Here is a 23,764-nt window from a genome sequence, read left to right as displayed (position 1 = left end):
ATCTGCTGAAATCACAACTGAATCTGAAAAGTGTGTGTGCCCAAGTACCTGAGGCATGATTTGATTTCTTGCATTATGTAACCTGCTTACAAGCAAAGGGTGCATCTGCATTAGCATTTCGGTTTGGACCATGTCAGCTTTTTTCAAATGAATCCAGTCATCTTCTCTATTCCCCATGTTTTGGTTCATACCACTGAATGGCTTTAGAGTACTTGCACTGTATTTCTTCTGAATAAAACTGAACTGGAAGATGCGCTCCAAATATAGCAGCTGCTCAGTCTGCAGGGCCAAACTAGAACTAGTCCAATGTAGAAACCTCTGAAGCAGTTATTCTGTGGAGCAGGTTTTCAGTACCAAGTAAGTTCTGCATACCTTCTTCTACTGCATTGCACTGCTTGCTGAAGGAATTGGCATGGAAATTCCCATGGAATCTTCTAAAAATCAAGTTTTACGGTCTTCAGGAATTTAGGGCACTTAAAAAAAACCCCATGACTTCCATTGCAATTAAAAAAAGTCATATTGGTACTTTATAGCTTTCTTCCCCCCATTGTTTTTACAAGCTAGTTTTTTAACAGTCAGTCTTGGGAAGATTGCTATACATGCTTGGCTACAAGATTGAGCTGCATATAAGAAATCAAGACAAAATTATGTTCTAAGCCTCTCTCATACTGTAAATAAGTGAGGTAACATCAAGGCCAGATTTCCAAGAGTTTGCAGTGGTCAGAGGCACACAGTGAGGTGGCTAGGCTGATGTAAGTGCCTAGCATCAACAAGATGCAGTCAGCAACTGTGGAGGTAATGAAAAAGGAGCTTTTCCTTTCATACCCTAAATGTGGATGTTTAGTGCTTTTGTGGCAAGGTAGTAATAATCAGTTAAATAGGTACAAACAGCTGGACAGCAACTAAATACATCTGCCAGTTTCTAACTGTGGTAGTCCACACTGCAGAAAATGAGTATGGATTTTTCCAATTTCCCTTTCTCCACCTCATTTAAACTCTAAAAAATCTGTTTGTATTGCTAAATGTACAAAAAAGCTTCAAACAATAACCTCTAACTTAATTTATGGAAATAATGAGCAGATGTTCCACAGCAAGTCAATGCTTAATTCTTCTGTCAGTTCTGTTGTTACTTACTCTGAAACCAACTGAAGACAATAGAAACAAGAAAGCTGACACTGCAAGCTACAACATGACACTAAGTTCCTCTTTTATTTTCAGAATCAAAACAATACAGATAGAAGAGGAACAAAGTGAGAAGTTAATCAGCAACATGAAGTTACTCATCTTCCTCACAGTAACTCTGGGCACACTTGTCACAGGACTAGATTCTGTAAGTTTTGAAATAAATGGTGGGGGGTTCAATTGGAGCCACTTCTGGTTTTGATCATACTTCTGCTTTGGGCAGCGTAGTAGGCTTTTTGACTTGAATTCTCCTTTTTGCTGCCTTTGCATGTATATATACATCTGCTGCACATGTACCTCCAAGAAACATGTTTTTGAACCCTTTGGTTTTTCTTCTGATTCTGCTCCACAGTAAGATGTCTGCTAGCATTCAAATAGTGAAGACATCATGCAATAACAAAGAAATCTAGCTTTTATATTTTTCCTCTTAATGCAGTTTAGACCTGGACATTGAGTACCAGGAGCTCACTGGTCTTTCATGGAGGTGGATATTGGGCCTTAACTAAATTTCCACCTCCCCTACTTAAAAGTGTGATGCTAAAAAAGGAGCAACAGATATGAATTTGAGTATTTTTTGACTATCAACTTGTATGACAGTTGATATGAATCAGCAAAGCCATTCACCAACATTATGGAATTATATTGTTACCATTACTTGTTTTAGCTTAGGCAAGCCCACTTGACCTCTGGGAAAAGTATACTAAAAGCCTAATCTTATTTAATTCCATGGAGAAAGAAATATTCAGCCTGAAAAGCAGAGGCAGGACCTGATGTATAGGGCAAAAATCATTGTTGTATAAACCTACTGGCTTTTATTCCATGGCACAAATGTGAAGCACCAAGGTCACCAAAATGACAGAGGCAGCTGGACAATATTGCATCTTTGCTACACTGCTTGGTGGCTGAGAGGTAGAGAGTGAGAATTTCCCTTCCCTGTTTTAGGGACACTGATCATTAAGAGCTGCTTAAGTCCTTATAGAGAAATAACTGCCATGTTGACCTGATGCAGTGGACCAGATTGGTGGGTTTTTCGTGAGGGTTTTCTGTGTGGTGTGTGTGGTTTTGGTTTGTTTTTTCCCATTCTACTTTTGCTCAAGTAGAGTTAGACATTTCATTCACATCCAGATTCCACAGAGCAGGTTCAGCTGGTAACTACATGCAAAAAAAATAAACTGTTGAAGGTATGCAGTGGGGAACAGAGCTTGGGCCCATAAAAGATAATCAAACCACATAAAAGAAACTGTTTCCTTAACACCCTATTTTCTTTTCCCTAAGGTTTATAGCATGAAGCACTACAAGCTGCCACACAAACACAGATCAGATCACAAGGGTAAATATCTGCATGTGCTACTTGAAACTAAAAAGAACTTGTTAACCTGCAATTACATCTTCACACAAGAAAGACTCTTAATGATACTTAAACACCTAAAATTTAGTTTGCAACTAAATTTCTCTTCACCATTCAAATGTTTTGCCTCTAATTAGTGATGTCTTTTACTTGCAGAATGCCATTGTTTGAATGGAGGAACCTGCATTACCTATTACCTCTTTAGCAGAATTAATCGTTGCATATGTCCAAAAGGATACACTGGGATTCACTGTGAACTAGGTAGAGTATTTATTTTCCTTAATACTAACTAAATTGATTGAAAAGAGCTAAAAAGATAGGCAAGTCATTTAATATGAAATACCAAGTGAAAGTATTACCCATAAACATATGACTGGGTATCCTTTAGCACTTTATGCTAACAGACTAAGTGAGGAGAAACAGCTAAATATTGGTGCAAAATCAGGATCTCTAATTTTTTTTTTTGTCCCTGCCTCACTAATGTTTCCTACCTCGTCACAAATGTTTTAGTTTTTGGGGGAAAAAGTGTACTTGTTTGGGAGTGTTTAGAAGCAGAAGAACTGATTATATTGTGAAGTACATTGAAACTATTAAAGAAGCAACAGGCATGCTTCAAAGCATAAGATACTTGATGCTCAAAATTCCTATAGAACAAATTTAATAAGAATATATAATCAGTCCAGATTTTGTGTTGTCTGTTTTAAAGTGTAATGCATGGACTTTTTCTCATTAGAAGGATCCATACAGATTATTTCTGTCTCAGAACAATTAGAAACAAGAACATGCTGCTAATGAAGTCTTTATTTTCTCAGACATTGACAGCATATGCTATACTGAGAATGGGGAGGACTACAGAGGAATGGCAACAAAAGATGAATGTCTGCCATGGGATCTTCCCTCAGTAATCAGGAGGGGTCATTACCATGCTCACCTGAAGAATGCTTTGCAGCTTGGACTGGGCAAACACAGCTACTGCAGGTAAGAAAAGCATTACTCTTCCTGGGATTACTTCTATAGTCACAGCCCCATAAGTGCCTCAAGTGGCGGTACATTTCTTAAAAAATCTAACAGAACATTAGAGATTAATTTTGACTAAAAATATGCGGAATGTTACTCTTTGAAGTGTCTAGAGTTCTCACCACTGAAGCTGATTGTACTGCAAAATTCCTAGTATGCAAAAGTAATAGTCACCTGTTAATTATTTTCTCTGGTGTATCTTGAAACAGAACAATACTGGCATTTTCAGGATAGTTAGAATTCTAAGATACTTCAAGTCTTTATGAAAAGAACACTACCTTTATCTTCTAGAAACCCGAATGGAAGGAACAGGCCCTGGTGTTACACCAAAAAGGGATTCACCATTCAAGAAACGCCCTGCAACATAGAGAAGTGTGGTAAGTACATTAGTTTCAAGACAACTGTTTTCTTGGGTTTGTTTTTTTGGTTTTTTAATAGCACAAGGCTGGTGCATAGTTGTAAGAACATCTGAACAAAATTTCTCCTTTCATAGGGCGTTCATGTGGTCAAAGAAGCACCAGCAAATACTTCAAGATTGTTGGTGGAAGCCAGGCAGAGGTTGAGTCTCAGCCTTGGATAGCTGGCATCTTCCAAAACATAAGGGGCATCGACCATTTTCTGTGTGGTGGCAGCCTCATTGACCCTTGCTGGGTACTTACAGCGGCACACTGTTTTCATACTCTGTAAGTTTACAGTTCTGCATCCTTCCTATTTTCAACTTTCTTCAACTGATTTCTTTGTGTGATGCTCACTGAACAACCCTTCAAAATGTACCATAGTTAAGAATGTTCTTTTGATTGAGCAAAACAAGAGCAGCCATAAACATTAAGCCTCTGGGAGTCCAAGCCTAGCAGAATGAGCTAGCAGGATGCAAACATTTTGGTAGATTATGCAACTTAAACAATTTTAGCCTAAATGGGAGCCAGGGTTTCATTTTACCTTAGCTGTTCCTGAAACATTAAAGTTACACCGAAAGGTGATGAGCTGTTGAGCAATACATTTCTGGGTGGTTTTTGTTGTCGTTCCTGTGGAAAGCTGGCATCCTGCAGGGGATTCTAATTGCCAGTGCTTGGCATTAGTAGCAGTTATCTAGGTGTGTACTTCAAAATGCCCGAACATCTATCTCAATCCCTTCAAATGGAAAGTCAGGATGCTTTTCTTGAGAATACTGGATCAACTTTCAAAGTTGACTAAATTTTGCTTTTTCTTGTCAGCATTAAAGTAAACATGAAACAGAATGGGGACTTGATCTAAACTGTTGACCTCACTCTCAGAAACCAGTAGTCTTCACAAATCTCTTTATTCTCACTCAGGTCAAAAAAACCACAAGACAAATCCATCTACAAAGTCTTCCTTGGAAAGTCCATACTGAATGTTACTGATAATAAGGAACAAGTATTCATGGTTGATGACATTATCTCTCACCCTGACTTTACAGATGACACAGGTGGCAATGAGAATGATATTGGTAAGTGTCATCTTAATAAGAGCCTTTAAAACACTGAGGAGAGCTGAAGGCTAAGTAATTGTGGCATGCATTTTCCAAATGAAGTAGAACCAGAGGTGAGATCAATGGCAACAGGAACTAGGTGCTTCTGAGAACTAGGCCTGTGCTGAGCAAGATTTTTCCGCTTGTACAAATTTGGCTTGTGGCACATGTCGGATGCATTACCTGGCACACAGTCAGCTATAAGCCTGTCTTACCTCTGGACCTGTACAAGGCATGGCTTTTCCATAAGCACTGGTGGCAGCATCCTATTTCTACGATCTTCCCAACTGGAGGGGGCTGGCAGTCAGCAGAAATGCATGTGCATTAGGTCTAGCCATTTGAAATGGGGCAGGATGTCCTATATGCATGCAGTATGGTTGCTCTGCCTTGAGTGTAGTAAGCCAAGAACTTCATGGGGTAAAGATTACATTATCCTATGTCTACAGAGATTACACTGTATGTATAGTAAATGATGAAAAAATGCATGCACAGTAGGTTTGTCTTATAGTAGGGGAATGCTATATCAGGTACCACATTAGCCAACAGTTAACCTGAATTAATCCAGACTTTCGTAAGTCACTCTGGCTTTCACAAGCCTATCCCTAAACCAACAAAGTCAGAGATGGGTTTTTTGCAGCTTGCACAGAACAGGCTTGCCATTCTTGCACTTGACACTTAAAACTCTACCACCCATTCCAAATTCCTGCTGCTAAGGAAAAAGACTCACATAATAGCTTCATAAGCCCTTCTGGTGAGAAGTACAGTATAAACTGCCTCCTCTTCAGCAGGGCAGTGGATGCCACCCTCTACAGTCAGGCAGAAAGCTGAGGTTTTAAAACATCTGAAGATATACTTGCAGAGCAATCTTCCCTGACCTATCACTCCCCATTCTTCCAGGAAGGAAGTTCAAGTTGGAATGTTTGCCAATTTTAGTGTTGGGAAATAAATTTTGTTGTCACTAAGTAATGACCCAGTGTCATTTCAAAAGCAATGAGAGGAACCATATGTAACCAGATCTAAATGTAATTGCAACTATTTGCAATAACTGTACCTGATATTCCCAGAGAACTTGACAGGAAAAACTTGCTTTACAAATCTAACTGTATCTTCTCTGTTTTGTTTCTTAGCTTTGATAAGGATAAGAACAGCTTCTGGACAGTGTGCAGTAGAATCTAAATATGTCAGAACAGTCTGCTTGCCAGAGAAGAACCTTTACTTACAAGAGAATACCCGGTGTGAAATAGCTGGCTATGGCAAACAAGACTTTTGTAAGTGAATGACTTTGCTTTCCAAAGTTGTACTTCTGCAATGTGGGAACTGGATGTTTTTTACACCATGATCTGCAAAGGATTAAAAAAGATTGCTTTTTTATTTTATGTACTCCATGTGCATCTCAAATATGATCTTTGCTATCATCTTGTTGTTGTCTATAGCATTGCCTATCTGATGCTTCTCACACTTGTCAACCATACAAAGTAAGCCAACATGTAAAACACAGCAATTTTTTCATTCCTGATGTGATGAGGAGTAGAAAAAATTAAAGCTGTATTGGAGAATTAACAAAGGATTGCATTTGTGCAGAACTTCCTTCAAAAACTGTCAAACTTTCTCTCTAAAATCCAAGCTTTATAGTTTGCATTTGGAACACTTGTTTTTGTCTTTAAAACTTATTCATTAGCAGAAACTGTAAGCTCGTACTGCATAAGCTGGAAATAAGAGCTTCAAATCAACTGGAATAGTTATGCTAATTTCTTTAAAGTGCTGAAAGTGTGTGTTACGGGTTTTCTTGTTTTTGTCTTGGATGGTGAAAATAGTTAAATCTTTTGTTTGCAGATGACATTTACTATGCTCAAAGACTGATGTCAGCCACTGTAAACTTAATATCACAGAGAAAATGCAAATATGAATACTATGACAGTATCAGAGTTACTGACAACATGGTCTGTGCTGGAGATCCCACATGGATGACTGATGCATGCAAGGTAAAACTGGTTTGTTTTATCTTGTAGCCCATTTTAAATGCAGGTACACTATATGGATCAGCTGGTGGCATCTTGTGATTCTACTAGTCAGAAGAATCCCTCTTTATGTAGTGGGGATTTAGTATATCCAGTGGAGTTGACCTGTAGTGTGGCCAAACACATGGAAGAAGTTTGGGACGTAGAGTTAGGTGTTAACCTAGCCTAGACCCTCTTCTGGAGGAGCAACAAGTGCAGTATCTTAGCCATTGTTATTCCTCAAGGCCTTATTTACAATCTATTCAAGCAATGGCTGATAGATATGCATCAGAAGAATACAGCAGTTGTTGCAATCTCAGCTTGCACTTTCTTAATGTTAACTATAGCTCTGCAAAGGGATAAAAGGTGAACTACTAGGGGCACTGAGCCCCTCCACAGATTTCTCAAAAGTAGATTTGCTTCCCTGCACCCTCACTGGGCAGAGTGGCCTTATGAGCCATTAAAAAGAATGAGTGTTGTCCTTAACTGTAAAAGCACCTTATGAACAGGGACACAACTGATTCTATGATGAAAATTGGGTGTGTTGGCTTTGATCTTATATCACTACCCTATTATCTCTGATTATAAACTTAGGATGGAGTTTTGTGCGCAAGGTAACTATTCTCTCTGTGCCCTGCTAGGGGGGAACTAGAGAACTCCTTACTTTACAGACTGTGAAGTCACAGCAGATGCTGAGCCTTCTGTTCCATCTATGCAGCATTCTCAAAAATCAAAACTTTAGCTCATAGGTATTTACTAGCTTGTTTCACTCTAGAAAAACTCTCACTTGAGAATAATCAGACTCCCTGTTATGAAGGCTCCATATGCATAAAATGGCCTAATATGCTCTCTTTCCATTGACAGGGAGATTCTGGTGGCCCCATGGTCTGTGAGCACAATGGCAGGATGACACTTTATGGGATTGTCAGCTGGGGAGATGGCTGTGCAAAAGAAAACAAGCCTGGTGTTTACACCAGAGTTACTCAATACCTTAACTGGATTGACTCCACTATGAATGCAGTAATCGCCAAGAATCGTTTTCTCCCTGAACCAAAGTGACCTTTTCTCTACATCTGGACTCAAATGAACAAGATTAAGCCTATGCTGATGCTAGGATGCTGAAGTCCTGAATGTCATGAGAGGCTTTGCTTTTAAATACTTGTGTGGTCTGCCACTCGGTGTTCCTGAGGCAGAGAGACAGTTGATACATTACCTTAGTACTCTGAATTACCTGAAAACCACTCCATGGGAAGCTAAAATATTTAACATTTAAATGAGTATTCCCATGCACGATATTATGCATATCAAGTTATCTGTGCACTTCATTTATGAACCAGCATTCAGTCTGGAAGTATTGGTAAAGTTTTAACTTAATTCAAATATTCATTTTATACATGGCCTGAGTCTAAAATCTTTCCTTATCACTGAACAATGCTAAGACTCAAATCCTGGAAACCTAACCTGTTAAGATCAAAGAGTGATCAGGCTTTGCACCAGAAAGTGAAAGAAACTGCATCAGCATTATTATCACTAATGTTTGAAGAAGGACCAAAGTCTACTTAGACTGAGGCAACACTTGGTGTACAGGGTTCATTGCTAGAGACCCAACATATAATGAAATCTTAAGGATGGCACTGGTCACTCTGTCAGCATTACAAACTCTTAATGTATTCTACTTAAGAACTGTTCTTCCAGAAGGCAAACTGGAAACTTGACTGGACTTCCAGGTCACATCTGAAGGTGTCTGGGTCCCCTGAAAACCCTGATTATGCAACCTCTCTACATATACCTATGCACCCAGGAGAGGATTTAAGGACTTGGCACCCATTCAATGCTGCAGATGCCAAAAGTCAGAACTTTATTTCCATACATTTAACTGATATTATATGGAATACACTTCTTTTTTTTTTTCTAAGACTTACGCTGGTTTTATTTTTAAACTTTGTTTTATAGATATGAGTTATTTTTGAGGGCTGGAACCTCAAGCTTTATTTAATTATTTTTACTGTGTTTAACTTATTGTTTGTATTACAGATGTTAAAATATCATTAAAAACCCTGTTATTATGTGTCTGTTCCTCCTTTCTTGAAAGGGGAAGGGTGTGATTTGAAGAGAACTGCCATTATTAAGTTCTAATCTGAACCATAATGTCCCTTGGTAAAACATAACGAACAGGAAGTTTATTCATTTCTCATATGAAATGCTTTAAATGTTTGCTTTCTACTCTGGGCTAGAGTGCTAGAAAACTATGTGTCCACTAGCAAGACATAGAGCATGGGCTGAATGACAGTGCTAAGGACCCAATATCCATGTTGCACTTGCTTCAGGACTCCCATCTAGCCCTGTGGACTAGCTATTCTCAGGTGACTGCAGAACATTAGGTGGACTTGTAAAGCAAAACAGCTTGTCAAGCTTCACCCTAAAGGAATACGGTTCTCGTGCTCCAGAACTGCTCTGCAGTAAGATCCAAATCAGTTGGTGGGGGGATCAAAATATTAGTTTCAAAAGTTCTCTCATTGAATTAACTAAAATGCTACTGCCCATGGAAAAATGCAATGCAGCAATATCACAGAAAGGTGCTAGAAGGAAAGCAAGTTTCAGCTTTCCACAGTACTACTTTGTGCACACTAATTTTCAAAGAGAAGCATTTGAAGTTGACCTCAAGTACTGCTAAGCAAAATCTTAGGTAATAGAAATTATATCTGAATGGCAAGATTTATTTATATTTCAGTTTATTTGATTTTTCAAGAAAGAAGTTTAGATAGAACAGAATTTACAATAGAGAGTGCTAAGAATAAAGAAATACTTAAAGCCAACTGCATTTCTAATTCTGGGCAAAATATCCCAGTTAAACTCAAAGTCAGTCCTTGTTGAAAATACATTCTTTTGTTTGGGCAGAAAACAAAGGCAGAAAATATTCTCAAGGTTGTCTCTTTTGGGTGGTTAAAGAAACACGGTGACATCCTAGCATTACTTCAACATCCTAAAGACCATGCGCTGTCTGCTTTGATTTTGTTTCTTTTAAGGAAGCTCTAAGATGAGACAGACTGAAGACACTGCTATAAACTGTGTTTATAGCAAATTTACAGAGAAGAGTTTGTTCCATCATGGAACAAATTAGCAGGCTAATTTCTGAAGTTAGCAGTCTCATCCGTCTTAACCCAATAACACAGTGAGCCAGCAAGACTCCGGTAGTTACTAGTTAAAAGGCCTCAGACTTGCAATTTGACTTGCCATTTTTTGGCCTATTTTTAAAAAAGTTAATACCCAAATGTTTTGTTAGTTATTCATCTCCTCTCACAAATGCAGAATTTGGGGTCAAATTACAGGACCACTAGCAAAATTTAACTAATTTTCTTAGGTCAGACCCTATTAATGTTTACTTTCTCATTATAGTTCATCTAAGAATTCAGAAAAAAAATTCAAATGTGTATGTGCAATCCTTCCTTATGGAGCTGTCATACAAACCTTTTGGGCTCAGTCACTAGCTGCTTAATGATGAATGACTACAGATTTCAGAAACATCCTGGAAAAGTCTTCAGCAAGAAATTTGTTGTGACCTACAAGCAGTGCTCCACCTACAAATGAGCAGAATTGGCTCTTTTTAAAAAGTAATCATAATAACATTTTGGTCAAATGTTTTTTGTCATGTCATACACACCAAAGAATCTAAAAAACCTCCAAAGAGAGAAAATCTTATTTTTCTTTTTTTTTTTTTTTTTTAAATCAAATAGCGATGAGCTAGATAAACTCAACTCATTGTTAGACTGATTGATGGCTTCATTTCATAGAGCAAGGCAACTGTGAATTGCTTGGGTACAAATTCAACTCCAGCAATCTGTTCAAAAATCAAGGGAAAATGCATAAACTAAATTATGTCTTCCTAAAAAGCACACTGGTATTTGTGAGAAGCATCCTACATCTTGTAGCTTATTGTAGTCCAGGGACATGAACCTTGCACATTGGTGATGGAATGATAGGAACAAGAATGTTAATGAAGTCTTGTCCTTTAGACTCAAAACTGAAGCATTGAACATTGTGACCTACAGCTTGTAGGTCACAATATTGAACATCTGGACTATTTCCAGCTCTATAATTTTTAATGCACATGTCTTTATACTTTCATTTCCATTCTATAAAATAGGTGGGACAGTACTTCCTTTCTCCCACAGATCTGCCTGGGTATGATTTGTCAGCAGGAGGGAGAGTTGACAACCATGTGAATGTACTGTGACTAACATGCCGACAGTCCGGTCTTGTACAGGGACAGCCAGCACTACTTCAACACAAAATGATTACCAACGATACTGAATTGTGAACTGTTTGGCAATAAAATTTATGGTTGGGATCTGGAAACAGAAGTTTATTAGTAGAGGCTACCACTGTAACCTCTACTAATTCGGCAAAAGCGTTCTGTTTCTGGACTGCTAATTAAAGTTTGTGCAAGGAGTTAAAATTGCATTTTTTCTAGAGGACAAGTTGGAGATCTACTGTGAGACTGGAAACTGTGCAAGAAGAGAAAGGCGGCACCTCTTCGCTGCTTTTCTAGACAGCAACTAACAGACAGCCTGATCTGTGTTGACAGAGAATACTTTGGGCACAAAGTAAGCAATGGTAATACAGTTTTAGACAAAAACATACTATGTTTCAATCGTGTCTTTTGGGATGCTACAACTTTCAGTATTTCTTTCATTTAAACATTTATCAAAGTACTAAAGTCAACAGATTTCCAGCAGGTGGAGAATATAAATATCTTCAGGGCAATTGCATATTATTATCATTGTAAGGAATGGCACATTTGTTATTGACTTCTAGCCAATAGAATTTAAATTTCAACTTATTTCCATCATTATGAATATAAGTAAAAATGAAAAAGGAGTGAGAAACAAAATTTGCATTTAGGTCTTTTTAATTTTGAAATTTAGGAAGCTCTGGAGAAAGTATGAATAAAGAGAATGTCTTGAGATCAGAGGAAATTTAGATGCTGTTTTGGGTGTGCAATCTTATTTGTTCTTTAGTTTATGTTAGAGAAACTGCCCCAACAAAAATGAAATCTTTAAACAAACATACAGTGTACATACATCTCTGCTTTGGCTGCTATAATACTTCATATACTCTCTTTCAATGTTCTCTGCATGACTTTGGCCCCACAACTACAATATCAACTGGCTGGCTAGTTATCAGAGCCTGGGAAAAAGAAGGCAGAAGACGAGAGTGCTGTTTTGCAAAACTTTCTCTTCCTTCAACAGAATCCACAGGAAACATTTTCTTTCCCTCCTTACAGAGAATGAGCATAGGACAATCCAGGTTGAGGTCCTCGTGAGGAGGAAAAGAAGCAGCCTAGAGAACTGTGCATGGAGCTAGGCAAACACCACTGCAGAATGACAACAGAAATAGTAGAGAGGGAATCTTTTTGCAAGATACTGGATATCTGCTGGGTACTAACATACCTGCAAGATAAATCCTGATATCATAAATCTGCTCTTACTTAAGCATACCTTTCCTTGATTTCAGATATGTGGCAGGCAACAGAAAGGAATAGAACAGGAGTCCAATAAGCATTTAGAAACAGCTGAGAGATGGGCATCAGCCAAAGAGAAGAGATCATACTCTCAGAAGCGTTAGGACCATAACTAATATGAACTCAAGGCCCTATTTACCTTCAGTACTTCCACAAAAGAAACATATTAAGCAATGAGGCTAAAGCAGTATCTGATGTGTCCAGAGCATAGGAAGCTAGTTTAACCTGTCAGCTCTTAAAAGGAAGTGATGCATTCTGAATGGACAGACCACTTTACCTTATATAGCTGAAGCTTTCTTCATGGAAATGAAACTAAAATGTGACTCAAAGCACTTAAAAATAAAATCTGATTTAAATAAACTAAGTTATGGAGAAGCATGATACATAGTCACCTATTTGTTGCATATGTTGTACCACTTCCATGTGGAACTGTATGTGTGGGAGGATTTTGTCTGTGTATATTGAAACCTGAACTAATAAAGAGCAATATGACTATTTGGTCACCAAGCCTTTGGCTCGCTTCTGACGCTTAACCAGAACGCTTGCTTTGGGGCAAATGAGAATAGAGCTTATCCATGAAAAGAGAATCAAACCTTTCTGCATTCATCAAGCCTGTAATCTGAAGTTTCAGATACCTCCACTGAAAGTAAAAAAAGCCAAGGTAAAAAAAGTAAGCGACATACATACTTAAAAAAATGCTTATTCATTAATGAGCAAATCTGGGTTCAAACTTGGCCTGGCATACCCCTTCCACATCCATCGCATCTCATGCAATTATACAAATGGGCAATCTGAGCAGAATTTGGGTTGTGGTGTTTAACCTTTTGGCAAGTGAAAGAAGTGGAACTTTGAGAAGTGAAAATGTAAGAAATTTATGGAACAAGTGCTATGTACTTCATGAACAGTAAAATGAGATGTACACCCACAATTCAAGCATAAATACATATGCAGACCCACATGAGCAGTATGCTCAATTCCTATGTCCGGTTCCATAGCTACAGCCAACAGATTTAGGCTGCATCTGTCTGGTAGCATACACTGATGATATTTGAAGCTGGGAAGGACTGCAAGTATACCAGCATCCAAACAGAATTCAGAGTGAACTTAGCAAACCAGAGTTATCGGAAATAAACAAGCTAATAAAGACAAACAGGAATAACCAAATGCACAGATGTAGATGAGTGATGACTGGTATTAAAGCAGATCCAGAAGGCACAGCAGACCACAAGCTGGATTTAAGTCAACAGTATTGAGTGAAAAAATGTAAACATACTGACATATCCACCAGAGCACAGCTTGTAAACCTAGGGTCTAGGCAGACACTCAGCTGTGTCTTGTTTTGAGCATCATTCTTCTTGATGAGAACACAACAAAAATGATCAATGGTCTAGAATATGACAAGGCGAAAAGATTGAAAATACCTGGTTTATTTTATCCAGAGAAGCAAAATCTACAAGGGACATTCACTTCAAAAGGGAAAAAGGCTGCGGCAGAGAAGGGAATAAACTGTCCTCTGTGTCTACGGGAGATGGGGTGAGAAGCGATAAGCCTGGTTGCAGGAAGGCAAACTGAATCGAAGTACTATGAAACTGCTGGTAAGAGAGGTGAAGCACGACAATAAATGGCATTGAGTGGCGTTGAATCTCCTCCATTGGAATTTTTCAGAACAATTTAGACAGGGATAAACCAGTTGTTTTGGGCTCTTGCAATGAAACTGGAAGAGATTGTGAGAAATAATCGAATCTCAGGTTCCCTGTTTTATTACAAAATAAATGAACACGCTCAGTGATTGAGATGACTACATGAAAATACAGACACCACAGGGAAGTTTAGAAATAGTGTTACACAATTTAACCATCTTTTTTAAAAGTGTCTTTAAAAAAATGGCTTCTATGAGAGAAAATTGTCTGGATTTCTGAATTAACAATTAAAGGCAAAACTCTTAATGGTAGACCAATAACTATAAAAAGTTTTGAGCAAACTTTTCAGTGACTCTTAAAAAACCAATATTCCAGACAGAACTAGAATCAAATTAATTGCTTCCATGTCCCACTGGGCAAAATATTTTCAATGAATAACATGTGCAGCTGGCAAGAGAGTAAAATTATTATCCCCCATTGGATAGTAGAAACGTTATTTCTCTACTGAATAACTGGGAAGTGTTTTGTACGTAATGCTATGACTTGGCATCATACGCATGAATTACCTCAGTATGTTTCAAGCTGGAGGCCTCTGGGTGTGATAAAACCTTCCAAAGCACAGTATTATCATAAGTAGGCAATCATGAAAGAAACTGAAAATCACAGGCAACCACCAGACTTTGCCAGTCACAAGCTTATGCATTTTAGGCTCTGATGCCTGTTTGGTGACATTATAATTCCAGAAAACCAGATGGACACATTTACAAATAAAAAAACATCCACAGGCAGTTTCATCATATATTAGAAATGAAGCAAAGTATCTCTGCTAGTCACAGCTCAGATGTTCTAAATTCAGTATATTTATAACTTCAGCAGTAATTAAGACTCACCACTTACTAATTCTTCCCTAAATTTTCTTGTGTGATGGCACAAAACTTTAGCCTAAGTTAAAACAAAACATCCCCAAGTGACATAAATCAGAACATCACCACAGCTGTTGAAATTGCAGCTGTTCCATGAAGATCACATCATGTACTTGGCATTACTACAGCACATCAGCACCCATGATAAAAAAATCTTCACTCATATTCCAACTCCTTCATCTTCAAATGCACCTGCAAAGTCTGACATATTGCAATTTGATGTGCTTGGGTAACTTTTTTATTTTTAAACATGCTTACATGCTATGTAATATAGCAGCCCCAGCCACATGAAGAACTGCCTTGAACAGGTACCCTTGACCATCTCAGTCGTATTTTGCTCTAGAACTTGCTGGCCAGAACCTGAGCCAACATTGTAGGACAACAAGCACCTTTAAGTAGCTGTGATTCAAAAATTAATTTATTTGTCTCAGAAATGATTCTGACTAATAAACTTCCAGAAAAATGAGAGAAACAATCAGACTTAAATCAGAGACAGAATTCAAGTGCCACCACTCAAGTGTGAAGACGTTTTTATCTCGTTATGTGGTTAACAGCTTCTGCTTTATTTCTGGAAGGATCTTAGCTGTCATTTTACAATTGTGATTCTTCACAAATGTCCTAGGCATCCTTGTTTGGGTGTTTGATATGGCTTTGAATGCCAAATGGGGTGTGGGAGTGGAAACTGACGTGGAAGAATCCCTCAAATGTGTGGAGCAGAAATTCTCATTGAGTCTATCATGTGAAGACTGGGCACAACAGAAATATTTAAAGTATTCGGTTTTATAGAGGGTCACTGGAGAGAATGAATCTAAGCTTGGCTGTTTCGTTTCGCTTAGACACCTTGCATTTGGAATCAAGTGTATTTCAAGCATATCATCTTTAAGAACAAACAATTGCTAATTTCATTTCAATCAAAAAAGACCATCTTTTTCCAGAACAACCCAATTTCATCCAAAATAACTGTAACTAGGTTTATCCTACATATTAAATCTTTTGGCATCTAAGGACACTTCTGTCTTACATTAACTGTATCCTTTATTTACAATAGACTTGTTTTAAGACCCGCAGTATCAAGAGCTCTTTTGTTTATTACTTGGGGATGCAAATCAGAGAAATTTATCATCTTCTGTAGCTGAAACCAGGCTATGGAAATATTTTGAGATGGTCCACTCGACTCAGCCTTAAAACTACATTAAAGGGACTTTCAGAACATTTAGGAGGGGAATTATATAAGCTATTAGCTTTGCTCTAAGAATTTTGGAATAAGTTTTGTTTTTACAGTCATATTCTAGTCTTAAAATACATATATGTCCTCCTGAAGCATAAAAACAATCACATAGACAGGAAAAATACTGACTGTTCAGAGGCAACAGAGCTGTCAAACATATAAGCTGACCAACGGTGTGGGAAGGAGATAAAGAGACAGTGGATTCCAGCCTCCCAAGGATGCTAGCTTGTGAGTGCTCTGAATTGCAAAGCTTAAAAATAAAATTTGTTACCTGACTGGGATCTATGTCAGCAGTCTTTTAACCCAATAAACTTGCAATAATAATAATAATAAAAAAATTATCATTAACTGCAGCATTTGTGTCAGTATAAGAAAAGGGAAAAGTATACAGGCATAATGAATTTTTATAGTTTTCACTACATTGGTTTTAAAGTTTTGACTACATTGGTTTAAATAAGCTAATCATCTTTCTCTGTTTGACAATTTTACAGCTACAAAGCCTGTATGGTAATGAGGTCTGAATTTCACAACTACATGAACTTTTCTGCTACATTTTTTCCTACCCACCATTCATGACAAAAGCTGAAGTTTTTACATATGTGTATGATGTATTTCACCAACTTAACATCAAAGGATCCTGCATTTGAGCTCCTGCATTCAACAGCCTGAGAAGGCAGATATATCTGCTGGTATATCCTAGTTTCTGTAGAGACAATCAAGATCAGATGCTATTTAATTATTGTTTTTTCATTGTGTGGATATCTGTTACACTTGTCCAGTCAGTACAACAAAAATTACAGTCTGTGGGCTCTTTGAATGGCAAAGAGCATTTCTGTATGAGCTTTCTTATTTAGAAGATTACCAGTACCACAGCTATGTTGTTGGTATCACTGCACAGAAGCCAATGGCTCATTGTTCGTATTAACAAAACCACTGCCAAACAGTCTTGTGTTTTTAGTTACAGACTCTTGCTGCGAAAAAAAAGATGCATCAAGACAGTATTTATATAGATTCAGCAACAGAAATGAAATTTAAAAGCCTTCAGATCAAAGATAGGGGTAATCAGATCAATTTAGAGATTTGTGAGTTACCAGAGAAATAATGTTTTAAAGGGAGAATGTAAATATAGCACTGAGGAAAGCCCTCACCCCCCCAAAATACACCTTTATTACTGAATGTTCTACATGAGCAATTGAATTCTTATTTCCAGGTTTAGTCCTACTTATTTGGGCCAACTTCACCTCTTGTTTTACAGGAAACAATCGCACATCTACAAAGCTCCCAGCTGATAGGGCAGCTTCCCTGTCTTTAAATGCCACTATTCTCTATTAAAACTTTTATGAACACCTGGAGAAAAAGTAATTCTGTCTCTCATTGATTGGCCTACATACACTCAAACTTTGATGGGTCGCACTTGCTTTTGTTCAAATCTATTTTTAAGTTATGCGCCTGCAATCGATAACCCCGGCTGTGAGGAGTGAGCATCTCGTGTCCTCTCACGGTACCCAACGTACAGAACTGCCACAAGATGGGGCAGCAGCCTCAGAAAAGGAGATGCTGTCGGTCGCAGCCACTGCACAGTTTACCGCGCCTATGCACGTAAATCACACCGAAGTGGTTTTATTTATAGCATAACCTTTGCTCCCCTTCCACCTCAGTACTTATGAAAAGGTGAGCAAGGGATAAACAGTAGGTACTCAGCCATTTACTTATATAACCCCGCACTTCTTACTGTGACCCTGCCCAACAAGGCTGTGATTCCTCGTTGACATTTATAATCTTGCATCTTCCTGACTCGTCTAGATTTCAGGCAACGCTAGCACACTTGACGGCAGCAGAAGAGCCAGAATGCTGCCCTTACGAGAATTCCTTGCCACAACAAAGCCTTCGTGAACAAAAAAAGGCCAGTGATTTCATGTCAGGCTCACAGGAAGACATGGAAACAGCGGGAAAAGTGTTTAAGGAGAAATTGCAAAAGCACAGTACAGTACATTACCGTTTTCCTCCAACAATGCATAAGTTCGACTAAAACAGCACAGGCAAAGATAAACTGGCACATAAAATACGAGCAAACACGACAATCCAAATCTTACCTAAGAAGAGTAACAGTTATAATCGTTTTAAGTGGGAGCGATGACCGTGATCTTCCCCTGATCCGCTTTAGAGCGCTAGATCATTAAAACGTGCCCGCCAACCGCTGCCACTTCAGAGCATTTGCCTGGAGCACCTCCCTCCGCCCCCCGCTCGGCGGCGCCGGCTCCGTTGGGGGCGCCCGCGCTTCGCGGCGGCGGGGCCCGGGGGCGGCGGGGCCGGGGCGGCGGCGAAGGGAAGCCCCCGGTCGGCTGGGCGTGCGAGGACAGCGCCGGGCAGCCCCGGCTGGGGCAGGCTAGCCGGGCGTGCGTGTTGTGATAGTACAAAACCCACGGGGAGGGGAAGGTGCCTTTCCCCCGGGACACCCCAGACACCCGCAGTGATGCGAGGCTGTAACCTCAGCTTATGAAAATATTCATGTTAATATTAAAATTTTAACCTCAGGCCGTGTGGCCACGTCTAAGTATGAGCCATCTCAGTGCTCTGGACTGAGAGCTGCAAAGTGTTACTGCTCCTCGCATGGAGATACTGGTGAGCGTAGAGGTGGTATCCCAAACACCTCACTGAGGTCGTCCTGGAACTAACACTCAGCCAGTTTTCTCCAGACCACTTCTGTTACATGCTACACACAAGTGTAGACAAGTACTTTGTTGTACCTGAGTTACAACAACATACTGCAATTTGCTTTGAATTGGTTTAATCTCTTGGATTTTGGATGCTGAAAGTTTTAACTTCAAGACAACACCCATGAAGTTTCTACAGCTGCTTGGGGAACTCAGTCCTTGATGGTTTTCTGATGGTAATGCAGACACACTCAGGTAATAGCCAAAAGTTTTTTTATAATTTATTTTTCATGGGTCTTCACATGTGACATCTGACATCTGCCAGGGCAGGGAAGCAAAGTACTGTCAAATGACTTTTCACAATGCACTTCCATTGGAAGGTATATGAGTATTTTCAGAACACAACCAATTTTACACTGAGTAATTATTGTAATCTATTCAGGCATGAATTCACAGCTAAAAAGACAAATCTTATCAGTTTGTTCAAAAAGTTGTCCCATTCTGAAAGTAAAAATGGCATTACAGTATCAAAATAGGTGTAACAAAGATTAACAGAACATCCACCCAGAAAGCACTTGCCCAGGTTTAACAAATAAGTCTGCACACCCCTTTGCTACAGGTGTCTCATCTGTGTTATCATTTGTTGCCAAATTTTATGAAGCCCATGACCCGAACATTAGGAATCCTTATCATTCTGGATCTGGGAAATATGAAACTGTTAAAACATCAGTGATTGGAAAACATACATTGTAAGGTCAAAAAACCTCTTCAGGCTCTAATTTATTAAATTTACATATATTTTTAATACATTGCTATAAAAGAAATATGAAATATATGACAGATATAAAAAATCCTAATTCATCATTCCATTAAAGAGTACTTTAAAGATTATTTTCTCCCTGACATATGAACAGAACTCAATATTGTTTAGAGAAGCAAATGCTACTTTTTCAGATCAAAACTGAACACTTACTTCATCTCATTCTGCAGATGCCAAACAAACATGACATCAGTCAGAATGCCTGAGATATTCTGCATTTCTCTCAAAATTACCTACCCCCATTAGAAACTGGTCTCGTAGTGTTTAAATAGGTTTGTTACATACTCTGTTAGACTATTACAAAAGCACAGTGCACAAAAATTACCCAGTTTCTAGGTTGCTATTGATCTTCATTACGAACCAGTTACATTCTAAAATGATGCCAAAACACTCATTCCTTTTATAGTAATTTCTGCCGCAAGTATATGATATACCATGTTTTGAAAGCAAATGAGATTAAGCTGTGGCAATCAGCACTGAATCAGAAGTTAAGGGAGGAGGCAGATAATTTTCATAATCTTCAGTAATTTTCATAATTATTTCTAGAATTGATATCTTTTGCAAAAATTGGTGTTTCAGATGCCAAGAATAAGTAAGTAGATTTTTTTTTGCTTAAAGAATGAATTCTCACTGAAAATGTGAAGACTATTTAGTAGAGAAGAAATTTTTCTAAAGCATTCAGTTACAAATTAAATGAAAGGTAACAGTCAAGTAATTAATTTTCTCAACAAGATGCATTTGACGTATTAACATATGCTACATAAACTCAGGATGACATTACACAGGAAAAATCTCTTTCATGCAAAAGATGGGGATTAAATAGCTGTCATTTCCAGGCCCTGCTGGAAAATGAAGTTTAATGAAGAAGCTCCTACTGTTGCTGCCCAGCCTGCACTCTGCATGGCAGCCTTTCAGTATCAGTGGGAAGGCTCTTAAAACCACAGCAATGGGGGATATTTAACGTGTATCACTGGGGCCCTGAACAGGGTCCAGAGAACTGGCATCTTCTAGTATTTGTGTGAAAACAGAGTTCCGCACCTTAGTGCAAACACACACTTATTGGTTCCCATAAAGTAACTCATCTATCAGCAAGCATATTTCATCATGGATAACTCCTGATTTTCCAACTCTCTGTGATCAAAGCTTATTATGCTTTTCATAGCACTTACATAGCTGATAACCTTCTTCAGATCTTTTGTAAGACAGTGCAGATACATTACTATTCAGCTATCAAACATTCAGTTCTCAAACCTCAGTATCAGATGGTCAGTCTAAGAGTAGTTACAGACACTGCAAGAGCCAGGGGTGTACCTCCTGTACTCTTTGGATGTACTCCTGGTCTCTTCCGCATGGAACCTACTCTAACTTGTGTGTCTCCCTTCTGCTTCTGTGTTTGCCCATCTCTAAAAATAGCTTTAACAGCTGCAACATTTCACTATTCACTGGATAAGTATTTTTACCTCTACACATAAAAGGCACATCATGCAAATACATATAGAATAGATTTCCTTACCATATGAAAGTGCTGAATTCCATCAGGAGAAAAGGTACTACGTGCCATGAAGAGAAGATTTTTTAAAACATCTGGTTCTTTACTGTCTTGTCTTTTATCAGAAAACCCCAGCTATCTTCTTGTTATAATCCTTTCTCAAGTAATCAGAGAATTGCAACAATTAATTTCTTTCCCCTGTTGTGAATGTACATTGACAAAAACATCATCTTGCTGGAAAAGAAACAACCCAGTTCAGGGTTTTTGTTTGTTCAAATAAAGACTCAATAAATCAACAAACCCAACATTAATAAAAGTAAAGCCAGACTTAAAAGCGTTAGTCAATTTGTCTCAGGTCTTAAATTTGAATTTCTAGTTCTTAGTTGTTTCATTAAAATCATCTCTTTGGTCAATAAAGAATTTTGTGAGCTCCTGTAATCACACATAAAAGTTGTTATTGCCACCAGTTAAAAGACAGGTAAGTGAAGCTAAACTGCAGGTAAGCAAACAGTCTTCAAGGAGAAAGGCAAGTGTCTATTGCTTATTTAGCATACAGTTCAAATGTGTCCATACGCCAGTGTTTGGCCTGGCATACAATCCAAGAAATTAAATGGGAACACTATCACGCCCGCCCCCGACCTGAGATACTGAAGCTACTTTGTAAAATAACTGGACAGACAATATAAGAAAAAGGAGGAGGGACTCAGAGGCAGCAAATTAGGCTAGAGCTACACTTTGGCATAAACCTTTCAAGAATGCATGCAAACTTTGCTCTGCCAATGAGCTGTGAAACAGCAATGTGCTCCAAATAGCCTCTTTCATAGGCAGGATGTGATATGCAAACCTGGATTTCTGACCAAGATTTACAGAGAAGCTCTTTAATTTATGGCTGTTGTAGATCATTTTGAAGTGTAGGAAGGAATCTATACTATAATCTATGGATGTTTCTTTTCTTTTCCTGAAGCTCTATGGAGGTAGGGTACAAGGCGAGGATGACTTTCCAAAAATTTTATTAGGACCTCTGAACGGTTGGGTAGCTGGAGAATGTTGGGACCCTACTTCTAAAGCAGGTATAGACTAGCACAAACTTGTAGAAACCAACCACTAGTTCTAATACTATATTTCAGTATTTGCAAGTCAGACTGTCTTGGCTAGCTAAGGAAGAAAATGTTTTTAGGGACAGAAGTTAATATCCCAAGCTATGAAGCTAACCAATACAGGATGGTGGCTGAATATTCACAATGCACAGGCCCAGTTCACTAAAGATCAAAATGTATTCGTTGAAGGAGAAGTTTTTACATATGCAATAAAAAATTAAAATCAGTGTGTCCACAGCTTAATAAGAGGAAAAGTGGTGATTTTTTTGTCATATTTCACTTTTTGATGCAAATTATTCCCACTGTTCCAACAAGGTGTAGACCTATGTCTAAACCAACTATTTACTACCCTACAGGACATTTTCAGATTAGGTCCATAAACAGTATAACTATGGCAGTTAAAAAAGTACATAGAAGACACTTACATTTTGTTATGAAACTTATTACAGCTTTATTTTAGCTGTTGTAAAGGGGTTAAACTCTGCTAAAGAGGAAAGCAGTGCTTCAGCAAATGAACCCGATTTTCTTTCCTAACTATACAAACTGTTGCATATATTTTCCCCTCTAGCAATCTCATTTTCATTGTTTCACGCCACCATCCTGAATAGTAATTTGGCTTTGAATAATTCCCCTCATCATAATGCAGATGCCAACACCAAACGATACAGGCACAAGCTACAGTGTATGCAGCAGCTCTGGTTTAAAATGCAGACTCTCGTATGAAGAGCCAGTGGAGCATGTGGGTTTTATTTTTCAGCTGTTTCCAACAGATTGAAAATTCCACAGGTTACAGAGTCTTGAATAAATTAGAATGCTGCTTGGAGTACTCCTTAGCTAGAAAAATATATAAAGAAGGGAAAATTACTTCATTTTACTTCGCTGAATAGATTTGATCCCTAAATAGCAGTGTGTTCCTAGGGAGCAGAGACTAAGAACATAAAACATGCCATTTCAGGAGAACATATTGATTCATTATATTAGTGAGACTCAAGAGCAATTTCATCGTTGAACAAGATTAGCAGTAGGGCTATTTCTCTGCCTCTGTGGCAGGAGAGGAATAAAACTAAGCAGTAGGACTTGCTTGACCACTCGGAACTGGCAAAACTCAAGTAGGTGCAGAATAGCCTGCAATTGCTTTAACAGCACCTAACATGATAGCAGTTGTTAGTTGGAAAGGAATGGCTAAACATATTTATTCAAATGCATTGGTGATTTAAATTACATGTTTAAAAAATGTAAGTTAAATGTTTAAAAAATCTACTATTTATGTGCCTCTCTTGAGTAAAAGAGCGTGCACCCAGCAAGTTAAGGTCAAATTTCTCATTATGCATCTTTTTCCATCTCCTCTGTATGTGTCTT

At 38.4% G+C, this 23,764-nt stretch overlaps 1 protein-coding gene across 1 annotated transcript; it reads left to right on the top strand.

Annotated features, from left to right (window-relative positions):
• The first annotated feature begins 1,270 nt into the window (after positions 1–1,270).
• On the top strand, positions 1,271–8,128 carry PLAU (plasminogen activator, urokinase). Its single transcript, XM_009821439.2, has 10 exons — positions 1,271–1,330; positions 2,458–2,512; positions 2,687–2,791; positions 3,343–3,508; positions 3,839–3,924; positions 4,041–4,230; positions 4,861–5,015; positions 6,164–6,304; positions 6,870–7,018; positions 7,898–8,128. The coding sequence occupies exons 1-10, from the start codon at positions 1,271–1,273 to the stop codon at positions 8,090–8,092; spliced, it is 1,302 nt and encodes a 433-aa protein (XP_009819741.1). The 3' UTR covers positions 8,093–8,128.
• Positions 8,129–23,764: the final 15,636 nt, after the last annotated feature.

Source organism: Gavia stellata, chromosome 9, assembly GCF_030936135.1.
Source record: "Gavia stellata isolate bGavSte3 chromosome 9, bGavSte3.hap2, whole genome shotgun sequence".
Taxonomy (NCBI): Eukaryota; Metazoa; Chordata; class Aves; order Gaviiformes; family Gaviidae; genus Gavia; species Gavia stellata.
Note: the sequence above shows the minus strand (reverse complement) of the source record. Positions and strands in the feature narration are given on the sequence as shown.